The 21,023-nt window shown below is 39.3% G+C and overlaps 1 protein-coding gene across 2 annotated transcripts in view; it reads left to right on the forward strand.

Annotated features, from left to right (window-relative positions):
• Positions 1-541: 541 nt before the first annotated feature.
• GRB14 (growth factor receptor bound protein 14) overlaps positions 542-21,023 on the forward strand; it is a 113,104-nt gene continuing 92,622 nt past the window's right edge. For both annotated transcript variants that reach the window (XM_025852988.2, XM_073883227.1), the window contains exons 1-2: positions 542-896; positions 2,236-2,368. In XM_025852988.2, the coding sequence (XP_025708773.1) occupies positions 706-896; positions 2,236-2,368 (324 nt within the window). In that variant the 5' untranslated portion in view covers positions 542-705. The remainder of the gene's footprint in view (positions 897-2,235; positions 2,369-21,023) is intronic.

Below are 21,023 nucleotides of genomic sequence, written 5' to 3' on the forward strand. Positions count from 1 at the left end.
AAGGCTGCCGGAGTGGAAGGAACAAGAGGCACGTGGGGGAAGGACGGGGGCAAACCTAGCCCCATGGCCCCTGGCCTCCGGGCACGGTGGGGCCTGTCATGGCGGCCCAGCCCACAGCCTAGGTGATCTCAGAGCCAGAAGAAAGGAAGGTTCTGGGGGTCAGTGCCTCCCAGACCCCAGCCCCGCCTGCGCTCCGCTAGACAAGCCCTGCGGGAGCGCGGCTCACATGGGTCCCCGCCTCCAGCGGCGCGGGCCCGCCCTGACCCTGGACTCAGCCTCGCGCTCGGGTGCCCACCTGAGGAGGTGGCGGGCCGAACCTAGCGCGCGGGCCGCCGAGGGCCGAGTCCCGGCGACGCGGGACCTCCGCCAGAGCCCGGGCGCGTCCCGGGCCGCGTGCGGGGCCGGCCCGGCGCTCGGCGCCCTCCCCGCCCCCTCCGCGCCTCGCCCCGCCGCCCGCGGCCCCCACCCACCGGCCGCTCCTCCCCTCTCCCCACCCTCCTCCTCCGCCCCCTCCCCTCCCCCGCCGCCTCGCCGACTGCTCGGCCGCGCGTCTGAGCCGCCCGGGCCCTGAGCGCAGGCGGCGAGGCCACCGCACCTGCAGCGCGCTCGGGCTGCCAAGCAGGCGCTTCGCCTCCCGCCGCCGGGCCTCCCTCTACCCCCGCGCCGGGTCTCCCGTGACACCCGAGACCCCCCCGGCCGACGACAATGACCACTTCCCTGCAAGATGGGCAGAGCGCCGCGGGTAGGGCGGCTGCCCAGGACTCGCCGCTGGCCACCCAGGTGTGCGGCGCTGCCCAGGGGAGGGGCGACGCCCGCGACCTGGAGCCTGCCCCCTGGTTGCACGCGCGGGCGCTCCTGCCCCCTCCGGACGGGACCCGCGGCTGTGCTGCAGACAGGTAGGCAGCCCTCGGAGGGCGCGGGGGAGTGTCCTGGGTTGGCAGCCGGCTAGGGGCTGAGGAGGCGGTCCTAGGGGGTGAGCCATGTGCCCAGAGCTGGGCCAAGTTTGTGAAAGTCTCTGAAGACAATTCCCTTTGAGCTGGCTCCTACCGGCTCAGCAGGACATTGCGATCTCCCAGCGCCTTATAAATAGCATCACCGTTTCATTGAGAGCTCCTGGTCGCTCTCACCTCTGCCCATCCGTGTGAACTAGGAGGCCAGGCTGATCACCCCCTTTTCCTCTCTTCGTGGCCCTGCACCAAAAAAAAACCACACACACACACACACACACACACACACACACAAAACAAACAAGCCCCCCCAACCCAACCCAACCAAAACAAAACAAAACAAAATAACCTGATCCTTTTTATTTTATAAATTTAAAAAATCATCGCATAAATGAGTTCACCTCCCACATAGAGTCTTACAGCGACCCTGGAGAGGCAAAGCACGGATTGACATTTGAGCAGTCTTGCTGTTCAGCAGGAAGAATAGAGGCTTTAAAAGGTTTCCCAAGCTCCATAGCATTCAGCACTAAGTGCCTTTAGAGTTCACAATTTTGCACATACTTTAGGAAAGAAAAAGACTGCAACAATACAAAAATCTGTGGTCCTTTATATTCATACATTGAAATGGTACTTTTTTTCCTCCAGATTTTCAAAGTGCTTCAACTTCACTGAAGTTAAAATTACTCTGCAGTGGACTAGAGTACATTTATACTAGCAAGTTCTATTCACTTACCTCTTCAAAAAACACTGCCTTGCGGTTTAGTATCTATAAGCACTTGAAAAATCAACAGACTGTGTGTGGGCAACATTGTGAATGAAATTTGAAGTGAGATGAACCACAGCTATAATTAATAAACCATAACTTCCAAAAGTGATTAGTAAAATAGCATAGGGATGAATTCACTAAATGTTTGTAGACTTTGTCGATTTAATGGATCCATAAAAATGTTTAACTTCTCAGGATGGTTTTTGCATCAATAATTATATAGTCTGTATTTCAGGTTAGGAAAATTATCAAAAATGCTGGAAATGGGGTTTCTATACATAGTGATTTTTTTTAAAGGTCTCCTCAAAAAAGATAAGAATACTGTAGAAAATTGGTTTATATCAATTAACAAATTTTGTTTTGACCCACAGAAAGTACATCACAGACCTTTGCTGTAAACTTTATATAATATTAGTGTTGTCACAGAGTGGTGCATGTTGGCCCTTAACTTCTTAATCCTGTCAGCAATTATATTTTACATTCTGCTTTATGTAAATTACCTCCTATGTTCTCTTGGTGTAGGAGAAAAAAGAAAGATCTTGATGTTCTGGAAATGCCATCTATTCCAAACCCTTTTCCTGAGCTATGCTGTTCTCCATTTACATCTGTGTTGTCAGCAGGCCTGTTTCCCAAAGCAAATTCAAGGAAAAAGCAGGTATGCATTTTAAAATTTTCTAATTCAAAAATCTTAGGAGTTCTAAATCCATATAGTTTTTTAAGATATTCAGTAATTTATAATATTAACAAAGGAGTGGTATGGCCTATTCTAAATGACTATTAGCTGACAAAGTTTTTGGCATCATTTTCCTTTGAGGCCTCAAGTTTTCACAGCTGTAAAATGGGAATATTAAAATTTACCTACCAGGCTTTTGGGATGGGTTAAATGAGAGAATATATGTAAAGTCCAGAGTCTGGAAGCTATTATTATTTACAGGGTAGGCGGGAGAGTTATATTTGACAACAGATTATCAATGTTAGTCAGAAATCGGAGGAGGGTATGGGGTGAGAAAGGGATTGGCTGATTTCTTTAATACCTTCTTTAATGTTCCACATTTTCGGCCCAAGCCAACCTCACTTACTAAAGGAAAATGGTATAGTGATTCTGTAGCAGAAGGTAATTGGAGTTGAGAACTCAACATGACTTCTTCACCAGTGAATTCCTCAGTTTGGAGGCTTCTGGCTACAGAAGTAGATGACTTCTTAGTGATGATTAGAAGATGGACTTTACTTTTATGATTTTGCTTGCTTTCTTAGTTTCTAGTTTGAGACTGACTTAGGCAAATTAGATTTCAAGGACCCAGCAATTATGGGGAGATCCATCATGATTATACATTTTGAAAAAAAAAAATTAGTGTATCCGAGAGTAATCCCATCTCTTCTTAATATATTCCCTCCCAATTCTGAATCAGCAAAACAGAGAGGCTTCACTAGGCAAAATGTACCTTGCTCTTGCAAGGATAGAAGCAATAAATTTAAACAGTCAGATACGTGCAGTGAGGAGAGGGGTAATGAGTGGAGAGAAGACATTTGATCGTTTCCCCACGTCTACTGTTGTCTTTTCTTTTTTCTGTACTTTTACTACCTATCATGGGTTCAATAATGTATGTTTACGGTTTTGGGAATGAAGGAAATACCCTAGGGAATGGATGGGTTCTTGATAACATAAAGCAATAATAAGGACAGAAGGGCAGCATTCCATGGACTGTTGGGCTTTGATAGAAGTCTGGTATAACAAGGCGCATATATGCGCATATATATATATATATATATATATATATATATATATATATTTTTTTTTTTTTTTTGAGGGGGGCGGTTTGAAGTTTAATTGGTGCATGTGCTTTTTGGAAAAGGACTGGAGAAAGTGGGAGTAAATATTCCCGGAGCAGAGGTATGTTCTCAATTAGAGACTTTGATGGGGGAGGCAAGTCCTTAAGTGGGCGGGACTGTGACTTTGGATGAGGAGATGAACAAGGAGGAGATTCTTGAGAGCTTTATTATCAGGATGAGTTTTAAAGTCAGAGCCCAAGTGAAAAACAGCCCTGCTGAAATGTCTGGGCCTTTTAAGAGCTTGGCTTTTGGGTCAGGATATAAGATGAAAATATGAAAAGGATATAAGATGATAGATTTGATCGTGTGTCATGATGGTAGAAAAATTGATGATTGCCCTTGGGATCCAGAATGGGAAAAGGAAATGTCTGATGATGATGTAATAGTCAGCTGGGGAATTTAATAGACTATTTCCCTATTTATGGAGGGCCTGCTGTGTTCCTTGCACCATCCTAGGTTCTGGGGCACTGAGCTAAGCAAAAAAAGCCATACAAAGGGTGCTTACCATGATGGGGTTTTGATTTGGATTTGGGTTATGACTTAGGAGATGAACAGTGGAAGGGGAGTAGAGGAGGAGGGGTCTGGGCTGATTCCCATTTTAATTTCTAGAATGAACACTGGGAGAATGCCTGTGTCTAAGAGATGTCAATGGGGCAAGGTTTGTTTTGAATAGAGAGAAAATATGTTAATAGAGGGAGGAAAAAAAGAGAGGGTAGGTGTGGGTGTCAGGGTGTGCCCTAAGGGAGTGTAGTCATCATCCTGGAGTAAGACATCTTGTCTTGGGGAATGATAGCATTTCTTCGGCTCTGGTTTAGCAAATTGGCAAAGGGGGAAAAGGGTGCTACGTTGCTCTTGACTCCAGCTGGTTTCCTGCTCTGGCCTTGTGTCCTCTTTCCACAGTCAACTTCTCAGAGACCACTACACCCACACAGACAGCAGTGCTCTTTCCTGAGCAGAGAGTTCCGGCCCGCCTCCTGGAGGCCAGTCCCAGAGGGGTGTTCTCACCCAGGAAGGGCCCTTTGCCCGAGGGTTGGGATCTCTATGAAGAGGTGATGTCCCAAAGTTGGGGAAGAGGAAGGTTCCTTTTTACACTCTTTCATGTTTCCCACCCACACTTTGCATTTCGAACAGATCCTTTGTTTTTATTCCTTTCTACATGCTCAGTTCTTTGGACTGAATGATGCTTTGGAAACAGCTGACTCTTTGTCAGTAATTTCCCAAGCTCAGTCTCTTTGGGACACAGATGACCCTTTTACTAGATGGTATTTCTGGCCCGATTATCTCTGACCTTCACTTGAGATGATGTACATGACTGGATGTGATAGGTTTCTATTGACTATTATTTATGGTTGACACATTACAGGAGCTGATGTCTCTTTTCTTTATATTCTCTCTTTCATTTGTTTTGTTTAACCATTCCAGTCGTTTTAACAATTCTTTTCTCCCTGTAGAAAAAGTGAAGAATTGTGCCTGTTATTTACGAATAATTGACCAGAAAGTTTGAGAGAATACAGACTAGACATGTTAGATTTCATGTGGCCTTTCAAAGCCACAGTCAAAAATCATTTTACAGGCCATAATTTTTTTTTTTTTTTTTATAATTTGAGACACCTACATAATGCATGAGTGGTAAAGCGCACTGAAGCCACAAATAGGATATGCTTTATCCCTGAAAATAAAAATGTCTCAAAGTATATAATACTTACTGTAGGCTTCCAGTGTTTTTCTTTTAAAATAAGAGCTGGAATGAGATAGAATATGGATTCTTTATTCTCTCTCCTTCTTGTTATAGTACTGGCCAGATATATTTCCTAGACATATTTCCTTGTGTTTACCAATAAAACAGATTTAAAGTAGATTCCTTTATATACGTGGTCCAGAAAAATTACTTGCAATTTAAACTTTATATTAAAAGTGACTTAACTTATGAATTTAGATCTCTCTTCCCCCCTTTTTTTTATTTCTGATTGAAATTTACCAGGAAATCATCCTTTAGCACTTACTATTTGGAGAAAGGGAAAGAATAAGAGATCCTTGGCCCTTGCAGAAGAAATCAGTTCTTGTCTTGTTTGTCTACCTTCAGGTAATTTTTGTGCTGGGACTCAGCTTGTGCAGTAGGTGTGGTTAATTGCTTCCCAGGCATTTGTAGTGCAACTAATTCAAAATAAAGTATCTGAAGATTTAAAAGATAAAAAGATACCCATGAAAAACTGTGTTGTGGAATGTTTGAGCTGGAAGAGAACTTTGAGGTCATCTAGTTGAATGCTCTTTTACAGATTAGTAAACTGAGGCTAAGAAATTCTATGTGGCTGACGGTGGCATAGCGAGGACCTGGAATCTGCATTTCTTGAGGCTTTAAAGAGTATTTTTAAAGAAGGTCCAATTTCCTCAGAAGTCAAAAACTGTAAGAGTAGCACAAGGAATAAATATACCAGAGCAGGGGTGACGGTACCATTAGTTAATACTCATTTAAGGACCTAGATTCTTCTTTTATTTTTTTCCTTCTTCAACTCTAACTATCTCTGTGTTTTTATCCTTTAGCTTTCTTCTCCACCTTCTCCCTAAAATTGATTTGAAAAATTTACCAAATAATTGGCTTATCACCAAATAGGATTTACTATATTACTAATAACCAGCTTTTGCACGTAGTTTACAGTCCACAGTTAGAAGAACACCAAAAAGTGGTCTCTTATCCACATTTTATGAATTTTTTGAAAAGTGCAAAAACCAGAAATGATTTGCCCGTACTCTCACAATTTAAATAAAGGAAGCTCAAAAGGAGTATCATGTCTGAATGTGCTTTGCCCCTTACCACATTGTTTCTGATCTATTCTGTATTGAATTAAGCCTTTTTGTACATCTCAGAAAAAAATATCTTTCAAATAATTAAGAAATTACTTTTCCATATGCTCTGCTTTTGATTTCTTTTTTCTCTCACATATCAGGAACTATCAAAAGACAAATTCATCTCTCCCCAAGTTAATGGGCCTCTGATGTCATTCCTTTGTGTTGCTGGTAATTAACCCAATTTGCATAGTCCTGTAGGAATCTTGCATGGCTGCTACATTAACCAAACTCTCGTATACTCATTTCTCCAATATTCACAGAAGTAGAAAGCAATAAATTATAGTCTCATATTCCCATTTTCCAGATTCAGTAATTAGCAAGATTTTGCTTCATTTACTTCATCTGTTCCTTTTTGAAATTTTTATTGTCTTTGTTGAAGTATTTTAAAATAAATCCTGAACATCCTCTCATTGCGTCCCTGCCTAGTTTTGTATGCATCTCTGAAAAATATATTTTCTCCTATAACCAAAATGCCGGTATTGTCTAACAAAAATAACAATAGTTCCTTGGTATCATAATCAAATTATTTCAATAGGAATGATACATAAAATCCTCAGATTATAAACTGGTTATATTTCAAAAGTCCTTAAATTAGCTCTTTGGAAATTTAAATTCATTTTCAGATGGAAACAACATCATAAGTTGCATTTCAGCTCCCCCAGGCCGTTTTACAAAATCCCATTTAATGTGAAATGAAATGCAAATATCTTATATGTGCAGAAAAAAAATAAATAGAAACAATATTTGCTCCTATTAGGGTTTCAAACAAATATGTCTTTCCAACAGCAATTTTCTACTTCTGAATGTTGGCACTTGATGAATATCATTTTTCCTGGGAGGAATTTGAAAGTACACAGATCTTTATAGCAATATTGAAGCAGGCTTTAGAGGAGTACTTCTTAAAGGGTAGTCACTGGACCACCTCTCGAAGAATCAGCAGGGATGCTTGTTAAAAATGTTGGTACTTAGGCCTCTTGCAAAACCCACTGAACAACAGTGTCCTGGTGAAGGGCATAGGAATTAGACTTATTTTTTTTCTCTTTGACTTCTGTGGAAAATCAGGGGTATTCATATTCCCTGTCACTTTTAGACTCTGGGGCAATCTGACCTTTCAAAATTGTGGACAATATCATTTAGTTAAGAAAAGGTAGGAATTTTACAAATGGACTTTAGTTGGTATTTTATCCAGGGATTGATTGTTTGGAGGAAACAGAACCTCACATGAACTAGCCTGAAAGGTTATGTTACAGTATCCGAAGGCCAAAAGTTCACTGATCTCATGAGAGATTGGAATCGGGGAGTAGAAAGTCAGCCAAGATCAAGGCAGCCACTTTCTCTATTCTTCCACAAGCACAGCACATAATCTCTGCTTCTCCTTCTATGTCCATTTCATTCTCACATTTGTCTTAAGTCTTGCTGGTCTTGATTGCATCTCAGTGCACCTGGCCCCTGATGGCTGCCCCATTGGAATAAATCTTTCCTTCTATTTGTGGTTCAGCATTTGGTAAGTGACTGGAGTCTACATCTGGAGAGAGCTTTTAGCTCAGTGTGTCCAGCTCTTATTCGGTCATCTGTAGCCAAAGGGGCACAAGGGCCTGGACCCCTGCTCAGCCAAGTTTGTGAGAACAAATTCTATGAGCAGGAAGTCCAGCTTCAGTGGGTATGGCGTATGAAGATGGGGAAGAAACAATGGACGACTAATGCCCCAGGAAAAGAAGATCTCAAACAAACAATAGTGGACACAAAATCAGAGCCTTATTATATACCTATGATATATGGTGATCTACCAGTTAGTTTGGCTGACTGGCCCAGACAGTTACAGTGTCTACTTCCTTTGCTTCAGTTCCCTTAATTCAACTGAAGCATATTTACTTGACGGTGGTTTCAGTTAATGCCACTCTTTAATGATAGTTACCTTTCTTGGCCATTGTCTTGAGCTTGCATCTTAGTGATGTCCCTTAGCCTCTGATGACAGGATTTACCAACTCAGGATTCTCCCTACTTCATGCTAGTTACTTTCATTTGTAATAGAAGACAGCTGTCTCTTCCTATTTTAAAACTTAAATCTCCCAACAGATCTGCTTGTCAAGGTTTTATTTCCAGTTTGAAGTTTGCCTCTAATTCTTGGTTAATTTGCAGGGTACATTTGCAATCCAACCTTTATCTGCAATATGGGTTTTATTTTTCACTTCTCCTGAAAGCTCAGCTTCTGGCTTGTTTTTCCCTAGGGGCATATATTATGTTCTTTCAACAGAAGGAAAATCAGAGCCATTCATGGTTCAATATAAATGTGGATCTTAATTAATATAAAAAAGCTTTCTGCAGTCTTGTTGATGTTGCTTTTAAACATGTCAGCTTATATAGAATAGTAAGAAATTCCATTGTGTAAGAATACACTGATGTGGGATGTGAGGGCGATCTGGCTGCGACATCTGTCACCCCATTGATCACCAGGGTTGCTTCGGCTGATCTGGCTGGCTAGGCGGGTGTCCCCTTCCTCCCTCATCACTCCATGTGTGTCCCTCCCAACAAGCTCTCAAGAATACACTGATGTGTATTTGAGCAGGGATAGGTAGACTTGGGCATTGTCCTTTTGGAACTCTAGATAAGGGATAGCTCAATGGAGAACCTAGGAAATGACCACAAGTCTTTGCCAAGGCAAGGGAGCAAAAGAGAGCCTTTCAGAATCAATTTAGGAGAGATATGGGAAAGCCAATATAGGGAGAGCATCCTTTACTTCTTGTCCTTCCCTTTGGTTCCACTCATTTAACATTTTTCATAGCCACACAGAAAATAAACATAAGAAGGAGGAATAATATTCTTTTTTTAAGGTTTTATTTTTAAGTAATCTCTACACCTAATGTGGGGCTCGAACTCATGACCCCAAGATCAAGAGTCTCATGCTCTACCAACTGAGCCAGCCGGGTGCCCCAGGAGGATTAATATTCTTAACTAGTTCACCAATTCCAAAAGATCATTTATAAGTGGACTGTTTATTCACATACCTTTGTCCATAGATGTAATGTTACATGTGGTGGTTAGGTTGTTAGGGAGTCAGTAAGAGTTTTTTAATCTGTAACAGTTCCAAAGAATGGTACATTTACAACATCCTGGGCACCATGTTTAATATTGTTTCAATGGAAAGATATGAGTCAGTATGATGCGATTAAAAATATTGGACTGGGAATCTGCAAACCTAGTTTTTAATATATCCTGCCACTGCTGAGTGATGTGATAGGAGCCTTTTGCCCATACTTTCTAGGCCCTGAGAGTGCTACAGTTTTACTCTATTCTTAGAGCAAGTGATTCTGGTGGTTTTTGAAGTACTAACGAGTCCATGTAGTAGATACAGGACTTTAGGAGGCTTGTTTGGTCCCACTGGCCCCAGAAGTTTCCTCTTAGCCTTTGTTCCGATCCTCCCACATGGTCACCACACCTCCTGTGATGAAGGGCACATTAGGGTGTCATGGGACAAGGAGCACAGGAGCCAACTTTATGGAGATGATAGGGGCAGGAGTGGGCTAGTTAAACTAGAAATTGCACATCAAAGTCAAGGTCCAAAGAGTAGAGAGTCAGAAAAGGTGTCATATCTGAGAGGGGCCAGGTTAGGTGGTAAAATTCTATTTAAGCTTAGAAATAAGGATGTGACATTAGATTTGCAACATTTGAGGCTGGTGTAGGTCCAATGCACTTGGCTTAAAGGGTTGAGGTGGTCATAACCTCTAAATCCTTCTCCAAATTCCTCTTGCTCCACCCTCAAATAATCCATTTGGTTGCTCAGGCCAAAATCCAAGGAGACCTCTTTCTGGTCTTTTGTCAAGTGCTGCCACACCTTTCATGACAATATTCTTGAATCCATAAATGTCTTTCCATCTTCACTGTTACACCATCCCAACTTCAGCCACTGCCTTCTCATATACAAGAGGCGTAAATGGCCTTCTTCTGTGTTAGCCTATTTTGGTCCATTCTCCATACCCTTGTTAGAAGTGAACTCTTAGAAATGTAGATCACATCATGTCACTGCCTGGTTGAAAACTTTCTGATAGATTAACATGAAGTTCAACTTTGTACCTGGGCCGACAGGATTCTGCACGATTTGGCTTTCTGTCCACCTCATAAACCTCTTCTGCATTCTACCTTTTGTTGATTATATTCCAGCCACAGTGGAGCGACAATCCTACCTGTTTGTGAACTTCTTTTATTCTACCTCAGAGCCTTTGGCTTGACTGTTTCCTCTGCTTGGAACCTCTTTTCCTTGCTCTTTACATAACTGACTCCTCTTTATTCTTTAGGGAGGTCTCAGTGTAAGATGACTTAGCAAGTCGGCCTTTTGACTAGACTACCTAAAGTACCCCTCACCCTTCCACACTTGTTTTTTTATCTTATTTTTCCCCACTCCATCATCTTTTCCAGTGCATTTCCTTGGCTGTTCTTAACATAATATGAATTGTTGCATTTATCTGTTTGGTCTAATTATTTATTGTTTTTCCCTCCAAATGGAGTATCTTGTGTTCCTTGTTCTTGGGTTCTTTCATGAAAAGAATTAATAAGTGGATTATTGAAGATAAATAGCACAAATAAATTTTAACAAATTGCATTTTGACATACTTATTCTAATCATGATCAATTATCTTCTTCATCAAATTTAAAAAATATTTTTAACTCTATTAACGGTCTTCATTAACAAAAATAAAATCATATGCTAGGATCCTGGGCCAATAGGATTTTTAACAGTTTATATCTTTTGCTTTTATTACACACATAGGACATTTTGGTCATGTCTCCTTAACAGAAATTCATTCACGGCATAAAAAGACAGGAACCCCTTCTGATTTGTGGTGCTTTGGTTAATCATTAAAGGAAGCTCTCCCTGTGTGTGACGCCCTGGAGGTTTAGAATGCACCAGGTGAGAAAGTTATTGCGAACACAGACGGGTTCTCAGAAAGGTAAGTTTTAGGAAAAAGTACATGTGGAACATGAGGATCTGAAAACTGATTCTCTTAAACCTGTGAGTTTGCACATCCCTTGGAAAGTCTTATATATTCAAGGGGTATATGTCTCTGCAATTCTACACCATGAGCCCTGGCCCAAGTCATTCACCAATGATATTAATAGTTAACAATTAAAACATTTGCTAACACCTACTACCCCTTGCTCTGAGAGACTTGTATTATGAGCCCAATTGATGTTTCCACTTAATTTTTTCTAAAGTGGGGATTTTTAAAATACACAGTAAGCTGGAAGGAAGTATAGCAGTCCACCAAACACTTTTTACTTATAATCTCATTAAATAAGAATAATGTACAAAATCAGAAAAATATCCACTAATTTTGTTACACATGACCTCATGATGAGGAAGGAGAATTTTGGTTAGTGTTGAAATGTTCTGAATTCAGATATATGATTGTGTGATGGGACTGATAACGGTTTCACTTTTTATTTTTTCAGTTTTTAATTATTGACTTTAATTTCTCTCTCTCCTGACTCTTGTCAGAGAATCCATAACCTTTGAGGGAAAGTTTCCTAAGAACAAAGTAAATAGCGCATCAGCATGAAACACTGAAATGGTATTTTGTCACGTATTTAAATGTATTTTCTGCTATTTTCAATACTTGGTATAAACCAATAACTGAAAGAAAATGTGCCTGGGAATACCTGATGTGCTGTAGGTTAGTGCTGCAGGTGAGGTTCCCTGGGAAGCTGAATTGGAACACAAGTTTGCCTGCAGGGAGTTTACTGGGGAAAGCTCTTGAAAACTGCCCCTTGGGGGCACCTGGGTGGCTCAGTCGGTTAAGCATCTGTCTTTGGCTCAGGTCATGATTCCAAGGTCCTGGGATTGAGTCCCACTTCGGGCTCCCTGCTCAGCGGGGAGCCTGCTTCTCCCTGCTGCTCCTCCTGCTTGTGCTCTCTCTCTCTCTCAAATAAATAAATAAAATCTTAAAAAAAAAAAAAAGAAAAAAGAAAGAAAAGAAAACTGCCCAGTGGAATGGACAGAGGGAGAAGCTGGGCCTCCGTGCAGTCACCGCAGGGGACGTCATGGAGCCTATAGGAGCTCTGGAGCTGGGTGGGCCTTACAGAATTGTGCAAAATTGGGGCAGAGGGGCTGGGCTCCCCAGGAAGTGCTTGACCGTGGCAGCTCTCTTCAGCTGAGTGCAATGGCAAGAAGGGAGGACTTAGCTCGGAGGGCTTGGTGGCTGGTGCTAGCAGATGGGAGGAGGAGTACTTTAGCCCTGAAGCGGGCAGGCCTGGACAAGGTGCCACAGCATGTACAATAGTTAGTAATTCTGATTCTTCTCAATGTGACAGAAATCCTTTCTGAGGCTACAAGATTTTTGAAGATGAATTGGATAAACTCAAGGATCTACCTTGTACATGATTTCTTTTAGATCTTGTGTATGTTATTCAATATGATGATGTTTAAAACCTATTTTGTAAAATCATACCAAATTGTATGAAGTGTGTATTCTAATAGGCCAATCAATTCCCATCCCATTTTATCATAAAATACTTTAATATTTTCCTCTTTCTTTTAATAAATATATTGGCTATTAGACTCATTTTTTTTAGCATATATACATCATTTGCTTTCATTAAAAACATGAGAAATTTTTATCTTGATGCATACTGCAATTAATGGAGCTATTTCTAATTTTATACTTGGTTTTTATTTTATTACATCCAAAGCCTGAAAATCAAGGTAGGAAAGTACACTTACACAATTACCAAAGGAATTCCATGTCATTCTGGCCACTTCATCATATGCCTCAGAGCTCTTAGTTCTGTATTATTTTAATTTTGACTGTTTTCAGATATTTCTCTTATAAGAGATAATCTGTAATTAATTTTCAGTGCTTTTTTTTAAAGATTTTATTTATTTATTCATGAGAAACAGAGGGAGAGAGAGAGAGAGAGAAGCAGAGGGAGAAGCAGGCTCCCAAGGAGCAGGGAGCCCAATGCGGGACTCGATTCCAGGACCCTGGGATCATGACCTGAGCCGAAGGCAGACGCTTAGACATCTGAGCCAACCAGGTGCCCTTCAGTGTTTTTTAATATATTTTTTCTCAGAATGCACACCTTTATTTGAATTGAAAAGTAAAGTTGGATCTTATCTGATAGAATATAAGTCTAATTTGGCTGACTGATTTGAGAGTGAGGACTAACTTTTCTAATTATATGGTTGACATTTTCCTTAGATTGAATAAACTAAATTTATAGCTCTAAACTTTTGATGAAAATGTATTTAAAGCACATTATAAGACAATGGCATTTTATTTAAAAAATTGGGAAGAAGTCATGCAAAAGCCTCACTTTTATGTTGGTTTGGCCAAGGTGTGATAAAATTAATGCTTTACCCCCCCAATTTTTCTGAGTGTATCAGTTTGAACAAACTATATTTGAGAGAGTAACATATCATTAATGGTAAAGCCTCATTAATAAACCATCCAGAAACTGAGGAAGTGAATGAATCTGATTGGTAACAAATCTTTTTCAACTCAGATGGTGTTTCCAGTTCATTGTTTTCAGTTACGTTATAAGAGGCCCTAATTGATTTATTGGATAATGATGGATCATTAAAAATGAATTTTAGCTCCGATGGAATTTGAAGATCGACATAGCTTTTTACCACCTCTGCACTCTCTTTTCTCACCTACCCAGCTTAATTTTTCTCTTTGGTACATATCATCTGGCATATTATATGGTCACACATGTATGTGTTTATTCACTGTCTTTTCTCACTAGAACATAAGCCCTGTAAAGGCAGGAACTTTGTTTTATATACTACTCAATGTCCAGCAGATTGAACAATGCCTGGCATTTAATAGGCCCTCAGTAAATTTTGCTGAATCAAAAAATAAATTAATGAATTAATGAGTGGGGGAGGAGCAGAGGAAGTGGTTATTATTAAGTGAAAGAATGAGGGAATATTTGGGAATGTACTAATAATTTAATATAAAGGATAAAGAGTTTGCAAGAACACTTAGAAAAGTGAGCTTTAGTCTAGTTACGGGGAGGGGTCCGATATTGTTAGATGTTAAAGAGATCCGAGTCAGGATATTTGACTATTGATTTACCACTATTAGCACATTCTAAATTTGGATTACCCTTACTCAGAATAAGTTCTGTTCTTTGTCTCTTTGGTCCCCTTGTGGGCGTTTTCAGTCTTACCAGCCTGTGTGTGCCAGTTAAAAAGCACGTATACTTTATGGGGCTGAGTCCAATAAGAGCTTTTCAATCAACCCACATTCATAGTGGAAGATTACTTTCATTCTTGGGAAGGGTGACATATGCATGTAAAGCCCAGTATTCTGATGAAAGGAGTACTTTGGTATTATTTAACTGTGTATTGGAAAGACTTGAGCCAGTATCTAGTTTCTCTTTAGAGACATTTTGCATTATATTACAGTACTGTTACTGTGCTGTGCCAGGGAAATTAAGATCAGCTGGAACACTCTGTAGGTCATTGGCTTGGAATCTCAGGGCACTGGGAACTTGATGTTTTGTTTTAATAACCTCATTTAGGCTGAACCTGTCTTTGTCCCAAAGGCCTGAGAGCCTCTTTACAAAACCATGGCTGCACCTTGGGAAATATATGGGAAAGTTTTAGAGAAAAGTGACTAAATATTTGAAGGCATTGGGTCAACCTCCATGTACAGAGTACTTGATAAATGATGACTCGTTAGTTAAGGAAGATGAAGAGGGTGTATAATTCAAGTCCTTGAACAAAGTTGTAGCCATCAGATTCCAAGATGTCTGAAACAAACTTTGAAGGTTGAAGGGGGTATTTTTAAGAAAAATGAAAGGAAGAAGTGTTTACAGGTCATGTAGCAGTTCATGGGACTTCACTTCTGGCAAATGCTTTCTACAGAGATTGCCAGAGGATGTTACACTTGTGAAATGAAGCACCTCCTCCATATTTCTCAAAGTGGGAGTATATGATGCATGTATGCATATAGGGTGTGTGAGGATTGTGGGAGGGCCATATGGGAAATCACATGATAAACATGGAACACCTTTCTGGAACAATCATTTTAATTGAAAATGGGGAAATATTTTTATATTAAAATAAACACTCCTGTTTTTATGAGAAGAATGCACAATTTACATGGATTTTTTAAAATTTTTATTGTTATGTTAATCACCATACATCACTAGTTTTTGATGAATTTACATGGATTTTTTTAAGAACAAATTTAATACCTTAGTGTCATTGCCTACCTGGAGATGGCAAGGGCTGTATAAGTTACTTTCTTTTGCATTTTCATTAGTTCTGGTGGAAAAATTTGAGAAACACTAGTGTTGTTTTCAGTTTTGTGGGAAGTGGCTTTTTCTAATCCTTGGGTTGGTTATCAACTCTCTTTTCCTTCCTCGCTTTTCTCTAACCAAAATTCTTTCTCTCTAAAGCTTCTCTGATTTTATTGATACCTATATCATTTAATATTGAGGCTATTGGGTTGTTAAGCATTTGAGGTATTTTTTTTCCATTCTGCCTTCCTGCAGCTTGGCAGGAAGTGGCTCTCATCAAAGTCTCTGAAGACCACCTTGTTCTGAAGACCTACTTCTGTGCTTATTTTGATACCTCAGCAGTTGGGGGCATTTTTAACTATTTTTCCTTCTTGAAACACTTTCTTGACTTCTATCTCTTATAGGCCTCTGTTGTAGGATCTCAGTGTTGGTTTCCTTAGGGTTTTATCCTAGAACTTCTTGTTTTCATCTTAGTTTCCTTTTATTGCTCAGGTGATCTCATCTACTCCCATGGCCTCAACAGCAATATACGTAGAAGTCTAGACCAGTTATCCTGGGCTGCCTGCTAGGTATCTTCACTTACACAATCCATTGACATCTCAAATTCTGCATATTCCAAACTGAATTAATACCTTTCCTCTTCAACTTGTTCCTTCTGTGTCTCCTTTCCTTGGGGGTGGCATACTCTACCCATTCTAGGAATCAAAAGTCTTAGTTCTCCTTAGTTTCCTCACTGTTCCCCTCTCTCTTCATCTGATTGGTGTCAGAGTCCTCTTGGAAAAACAAGTCTTGACTTTACCCACTCTGCATTAGGTGTCCTGCCTGGAGATCATCTACCAGGTCAGTTTTGTTACATTATCAGTCTGTTTACTTATCAGTGTTCTGCTCTCCAGGAAGCTCTCTAGAGATAGCAAGAGCCAAGTCTGCCTTGGACATCAATGCATTTCCAGACATTAGCGTTATGTCTGGTGCATTATAGGTCTTCTGTAAATACTTACTGAATGAACAGATGGTCCAGATAGCGGCACTCTTACCCCAAGTAGGATTCATTTCTAAAATATCTGATAGGTGACCATCCAGATAGTCTCCTTGAGCATTTTCAATGATAATGAGCTTATTTTGCTTGTGATCAATAAAATCCCTATATAAATGCCTTCTTATGAACTGCATGAAAACCATGGTTGTATATAATTTGTTAGAATAAAATTTAATTGCTTAATTTTTTTTGTAGGATTTTACTTTTCCCTATTTAAATCTTAATTTTGACCTACTATCCCAGCATGTCAGGATATTATTGAATTGTATTCTTCTATTACACTGCTTGTCCCTCTTAGCTTTGTTTCATATGCACTTAGGAATAGATGACATTAATGTCTTCATTCAAGAAAGAAAGACAAAGCTTGCCCTGTTAGCCTGCCCTCAAGGGTGATGCTGGTGGATTAGTCAGCGCTAAGTTTTCTCAACATGTTGCTAATCCATTCAACCACTATTTATTAAGTGTCTTCTTTGTACTAGGCATTGTGTTTACATTTGTCCCTTGAACAACATGGATTTGAACTATGTGGGTCCACTTATCCAAGGATTTTTTTTTTTATCAAACTGTAAACGTATTTGCTCTGACTTATAATTTTCTTATAATATTTTCTTTTCTCTAGCTTACTTTATTGTGATAATGCAGTACATAATACCTATAACATCTAAAATATGTGTTCACCGACTATTAATGTTACAGGTAAATTTTCTGGTTAACAGTAGGCTACTAGTAATTCAATTTTTGGGGAGTCAAAAGTTATATGTGGATTTTCAATTGTTTGGGGGGTTAGTGTCCCTAACCCCTACATCGTTCAAGGGTTAATTGTATAATTATGTTATCATACTGGTCCTACTGTATCTTGTCTATCAGCAGCATTATGAGGCATTTCTCAGTTATTCTTTAGACATCAAGATATCTTCAGTTCTAGATATTCCTTTGACCTATCAATATAGAAGCTTACTTAAATAGCGATAACTTAGCGATTATTACTATTATCAGTAATGTTTATTTAGTTCTTACAATGCACCAGGTGCTGTGCTAAGAAGATAATAAGTTTTATAACATCCCCCTTTCCCAATACATCAGTGAGGTAGACACTATCATCATATCCATCTTAAAGTGGAGGACATTTAGGTTTAAGAAATACTGTATTATTTGATCAAAATTACACAGCTGGGAAGTGACAGAGGCAGGATCTAAACTGAGACTGCCCTATATCAGTAAGATTTACAGACTCCTATTAACCCTTTCTCCTTCCTCCCTTCTTTCCTTTTTCCTTTTTTTTTTTTTGACTTTCAAAAACATTTTGAAAACAAAAAAAGAATGTTTTTAATAGACCAGGCCCGTACTATGAGTAGTATTAAAGGGTGTACTTCTAGAGGTGGACATTGCTAAGACATCACTTTTTTTTTTTTTTAAAGATTTTACTTATTTATTTGTCAGAGAGAGAGTAAACACAAGCAGGGGGAGCAGAAGGTAGAGGGAGAAGCAGACTCCCTGCTGAGCAGGGAGCCCGGTGTGGGACTCCATCCCAGGACCCTGGGGTCATGATCTGAGCCAAAGGCAGACGCTTAGCCACCCAAGCGTCCCACTGAGACATTACTCTTATGTGGCATAACCAATGTGCCTGATGGAACAGAACTAGTTTTAGATTATTCCAAAGGTTCCTTTCAGTCAACATTAGCTTGGACTTGATTAGCTTATTTCTAGATATATAAAATTATAGTAATCACACAAAATTTAAATATAAAATTGCTTTTTCCTTCTTTGAGAAAAACAGGTCATAAAAACTAAGCAGACTGTATCGTGGATTGTGGAGGTCCGTGCAGTTGTAGAGCAGTCTGACTTCTTTTCTCTTACACTGGTTTCTAAGGGCGCATATACCCTTCCTTTATATTAGCGATGATACAATTTGCAAGGTACTTTCAAACATGTTATAATTTTTATCCTTTTAATGTCTGGCTCTTGTCAGTATATGAGCTAGTTTTATTCAATTTTATAGATGGAAAGAGATAGGGTCAAAGATCAAGAGTTAAATCATACTGTATAGCATGACAGAGCCAGGACTTGAACCCAGGTTTTCGGATTTCAGTTGTAGCTCTGAGTACCTAACATAAAATTGATAGGTAACATTCTGTTTAAAAACTGCATATAAAATACCTCCTTTGTATATTCAATGATCAGAGATTTTATGCAGTGAAACATGGTCTGTGACAGTAGTAAAGAGTTATCTTTTCAACTGCATGTGAAACCCAACTTTAATATATTCTGATTTTCCTTTACCTCTAGTGTTTTTTTGTGGTATTGGTATAATGCTTTCAGGAAATATCAGAAATCCTTTTTATTATTGTTTCAGGAAATGTCAGAAATCCTTATTATTTTTTAATTTGTAGAATTTTGAATGATTTTTTTGAAACTACCAGGGAAACTGGATCATTCTCAAATCAGGATATATTCTGACTGAAAGAGTTCAGCTGTACTCTGGGGTGTTAAATTAATTTTCATTGACAGACACTTGCCTGGGATTTAATTGAGATTTAAGTTAGTAAAAACCCTGCCTTGTGACCTAGAGAACAATTGGACAAAGTAGATGAAGTAGAGAGGAAAGTATTTTCTCAATCTTTTTTCCCCTTGGACAGAACCCAGGTCACCTGCAGAGATAGGGAAGCAGATCTGTCCTGCCACTACACGGTCACCATTAACAAGTCAGACATGCATCATTAGAATAAATGCAAGGCCATAAATATCAGTGCAGAGACTACTGGTTTATAACATATGGGATTAAAAAAATGATTCAAGTATTTAGAGATTGAATTAAATTTCATTTAATAAAAAGAAGTTAGCAGTCCTTCACTTAGCAATATGATTACCCTTTAACCTTATCAAAGTTTTTCTATATACATCGTGCATTAGGGTGGCAGTTCTCAGGCTTTAGAGGGCATGACACATACCTGAAGTATTTGATATAAGTGCAGGTTCCTGAGCCTCGTCCCTGTGGAGTCTGTTTCTGTAGGTCTGGATTGGGTCTGGATTTAGCTTTTGCTTGAATTTAATTTGAGTTACCTTTAAAAATAGATATTTCTAATTTGAAAAGATATAAGCACCCTTATTTTTATTGTAGCATTATTTATAACAGCTGAGATATGGAAGTAACCTAAATGTCCATCAATACATGAATAGATAAAGAAGATGTGGTTTATATATAGAGAGAGGAATATTATGCAGCCATGAAAAGAGGATGAGATCCTGCTATTTAGTGACAACATGGATAAACCTAGAAGATATTATGCTAAGTGAAATAAGTCAGATTGCAAAAGACAAATACCATACGATTTCACTCAGATGTAGGATCTAAATTAAAAAAACAAAAATGAATAAAAAACAAAAAGCAGAATCAGAACTATAAACATAGAACAAATGATTGATTGCCAGAGAGAAAGAGTGTGGCAGGCATAGCATAATGTATAAAGATGTTGAGTCACTATGTTATACACCTAAAAGTAATGCAACATTGTTTGTCAACTATACTCAAAAACAGTTTTTTTTAAAAAAAGGTTTATTGTTTAATAAAAAATCTCTATGACAATGGGAACTGTCAGGGCTCTATGAGTGCAAAAGTGGTTGTTGAAGTAGACCACACCCCGGGGGCGCTCTTGAAATATGTTTTTGTCTGTGGTTAGTTCCAAATACAGACAGCAGAGGGGGCATGCTTTAGATGAACCAAAGAACCCGTTTACCTGGTTGTTTTAGTATGAAGTATTCTAGATTGCGTTGTTAATTTATTTTCACTTAGACTATTAGAGAAGTATCATTTGTTGAAACAAATGATCTGTTTTAGAAGGGACCATGTGATTGGAAGTTTTTATAAGTTAATTATTTGAAGAAAAATAATTATGTATTTAAATAATTCTGGTTTCTTTGCACATTTTCATATTATGATATGAACAATGGCTCTAGCTAGTATCTCTCTCTCTTTTTTAAAGTTTTTATTTATTTGACAAAAAGATAGAGAGAGAGCACAAATAGAGAGGCAGACAGAGGGAGAGGGAGAAGCAGGCTCTCCGCTGAGCAGGGAGCCTGATGCAGGGCTCGATCCCAGGACCCTGGGATCATGACCTGAGCCGAAGGCAGACGCTTAACGACTGAGCCACCAGGTGCCCCGACTAGCTAGTATCTATTATAGGTTGGGTTTTTATTTTTAGTTGTAAGAATTAGGAGTCTGATATGCTAAAGAGTTAGTTGATGGTAAAACGAGAATTGACAGATGTCTCCTACAGATTGTTTGTTGAATAAAGTTCTGTAATATTTTGCCTAAGAATTGAAGATATATGTCATTCAGTCCATATTATATCATTAA

Source organism: Callorhinus ursinus, unplaced genomic scaffold (genome assembly GCF_003265705.2).
Source record: "Callorhinus ursinus isolate GAN/ISIS: 27379988/994484 unplaced genomic scaffold, GSC_fseal_2.0 scaffold2, whole genome shotgun sequence".
Classification (NCBI taxonomy): Eukaryota; Metazoa; Chordata; class Mammalia; order Carnivora; family Otariidae; genus Callorhinus; species Callorhinus ursinus.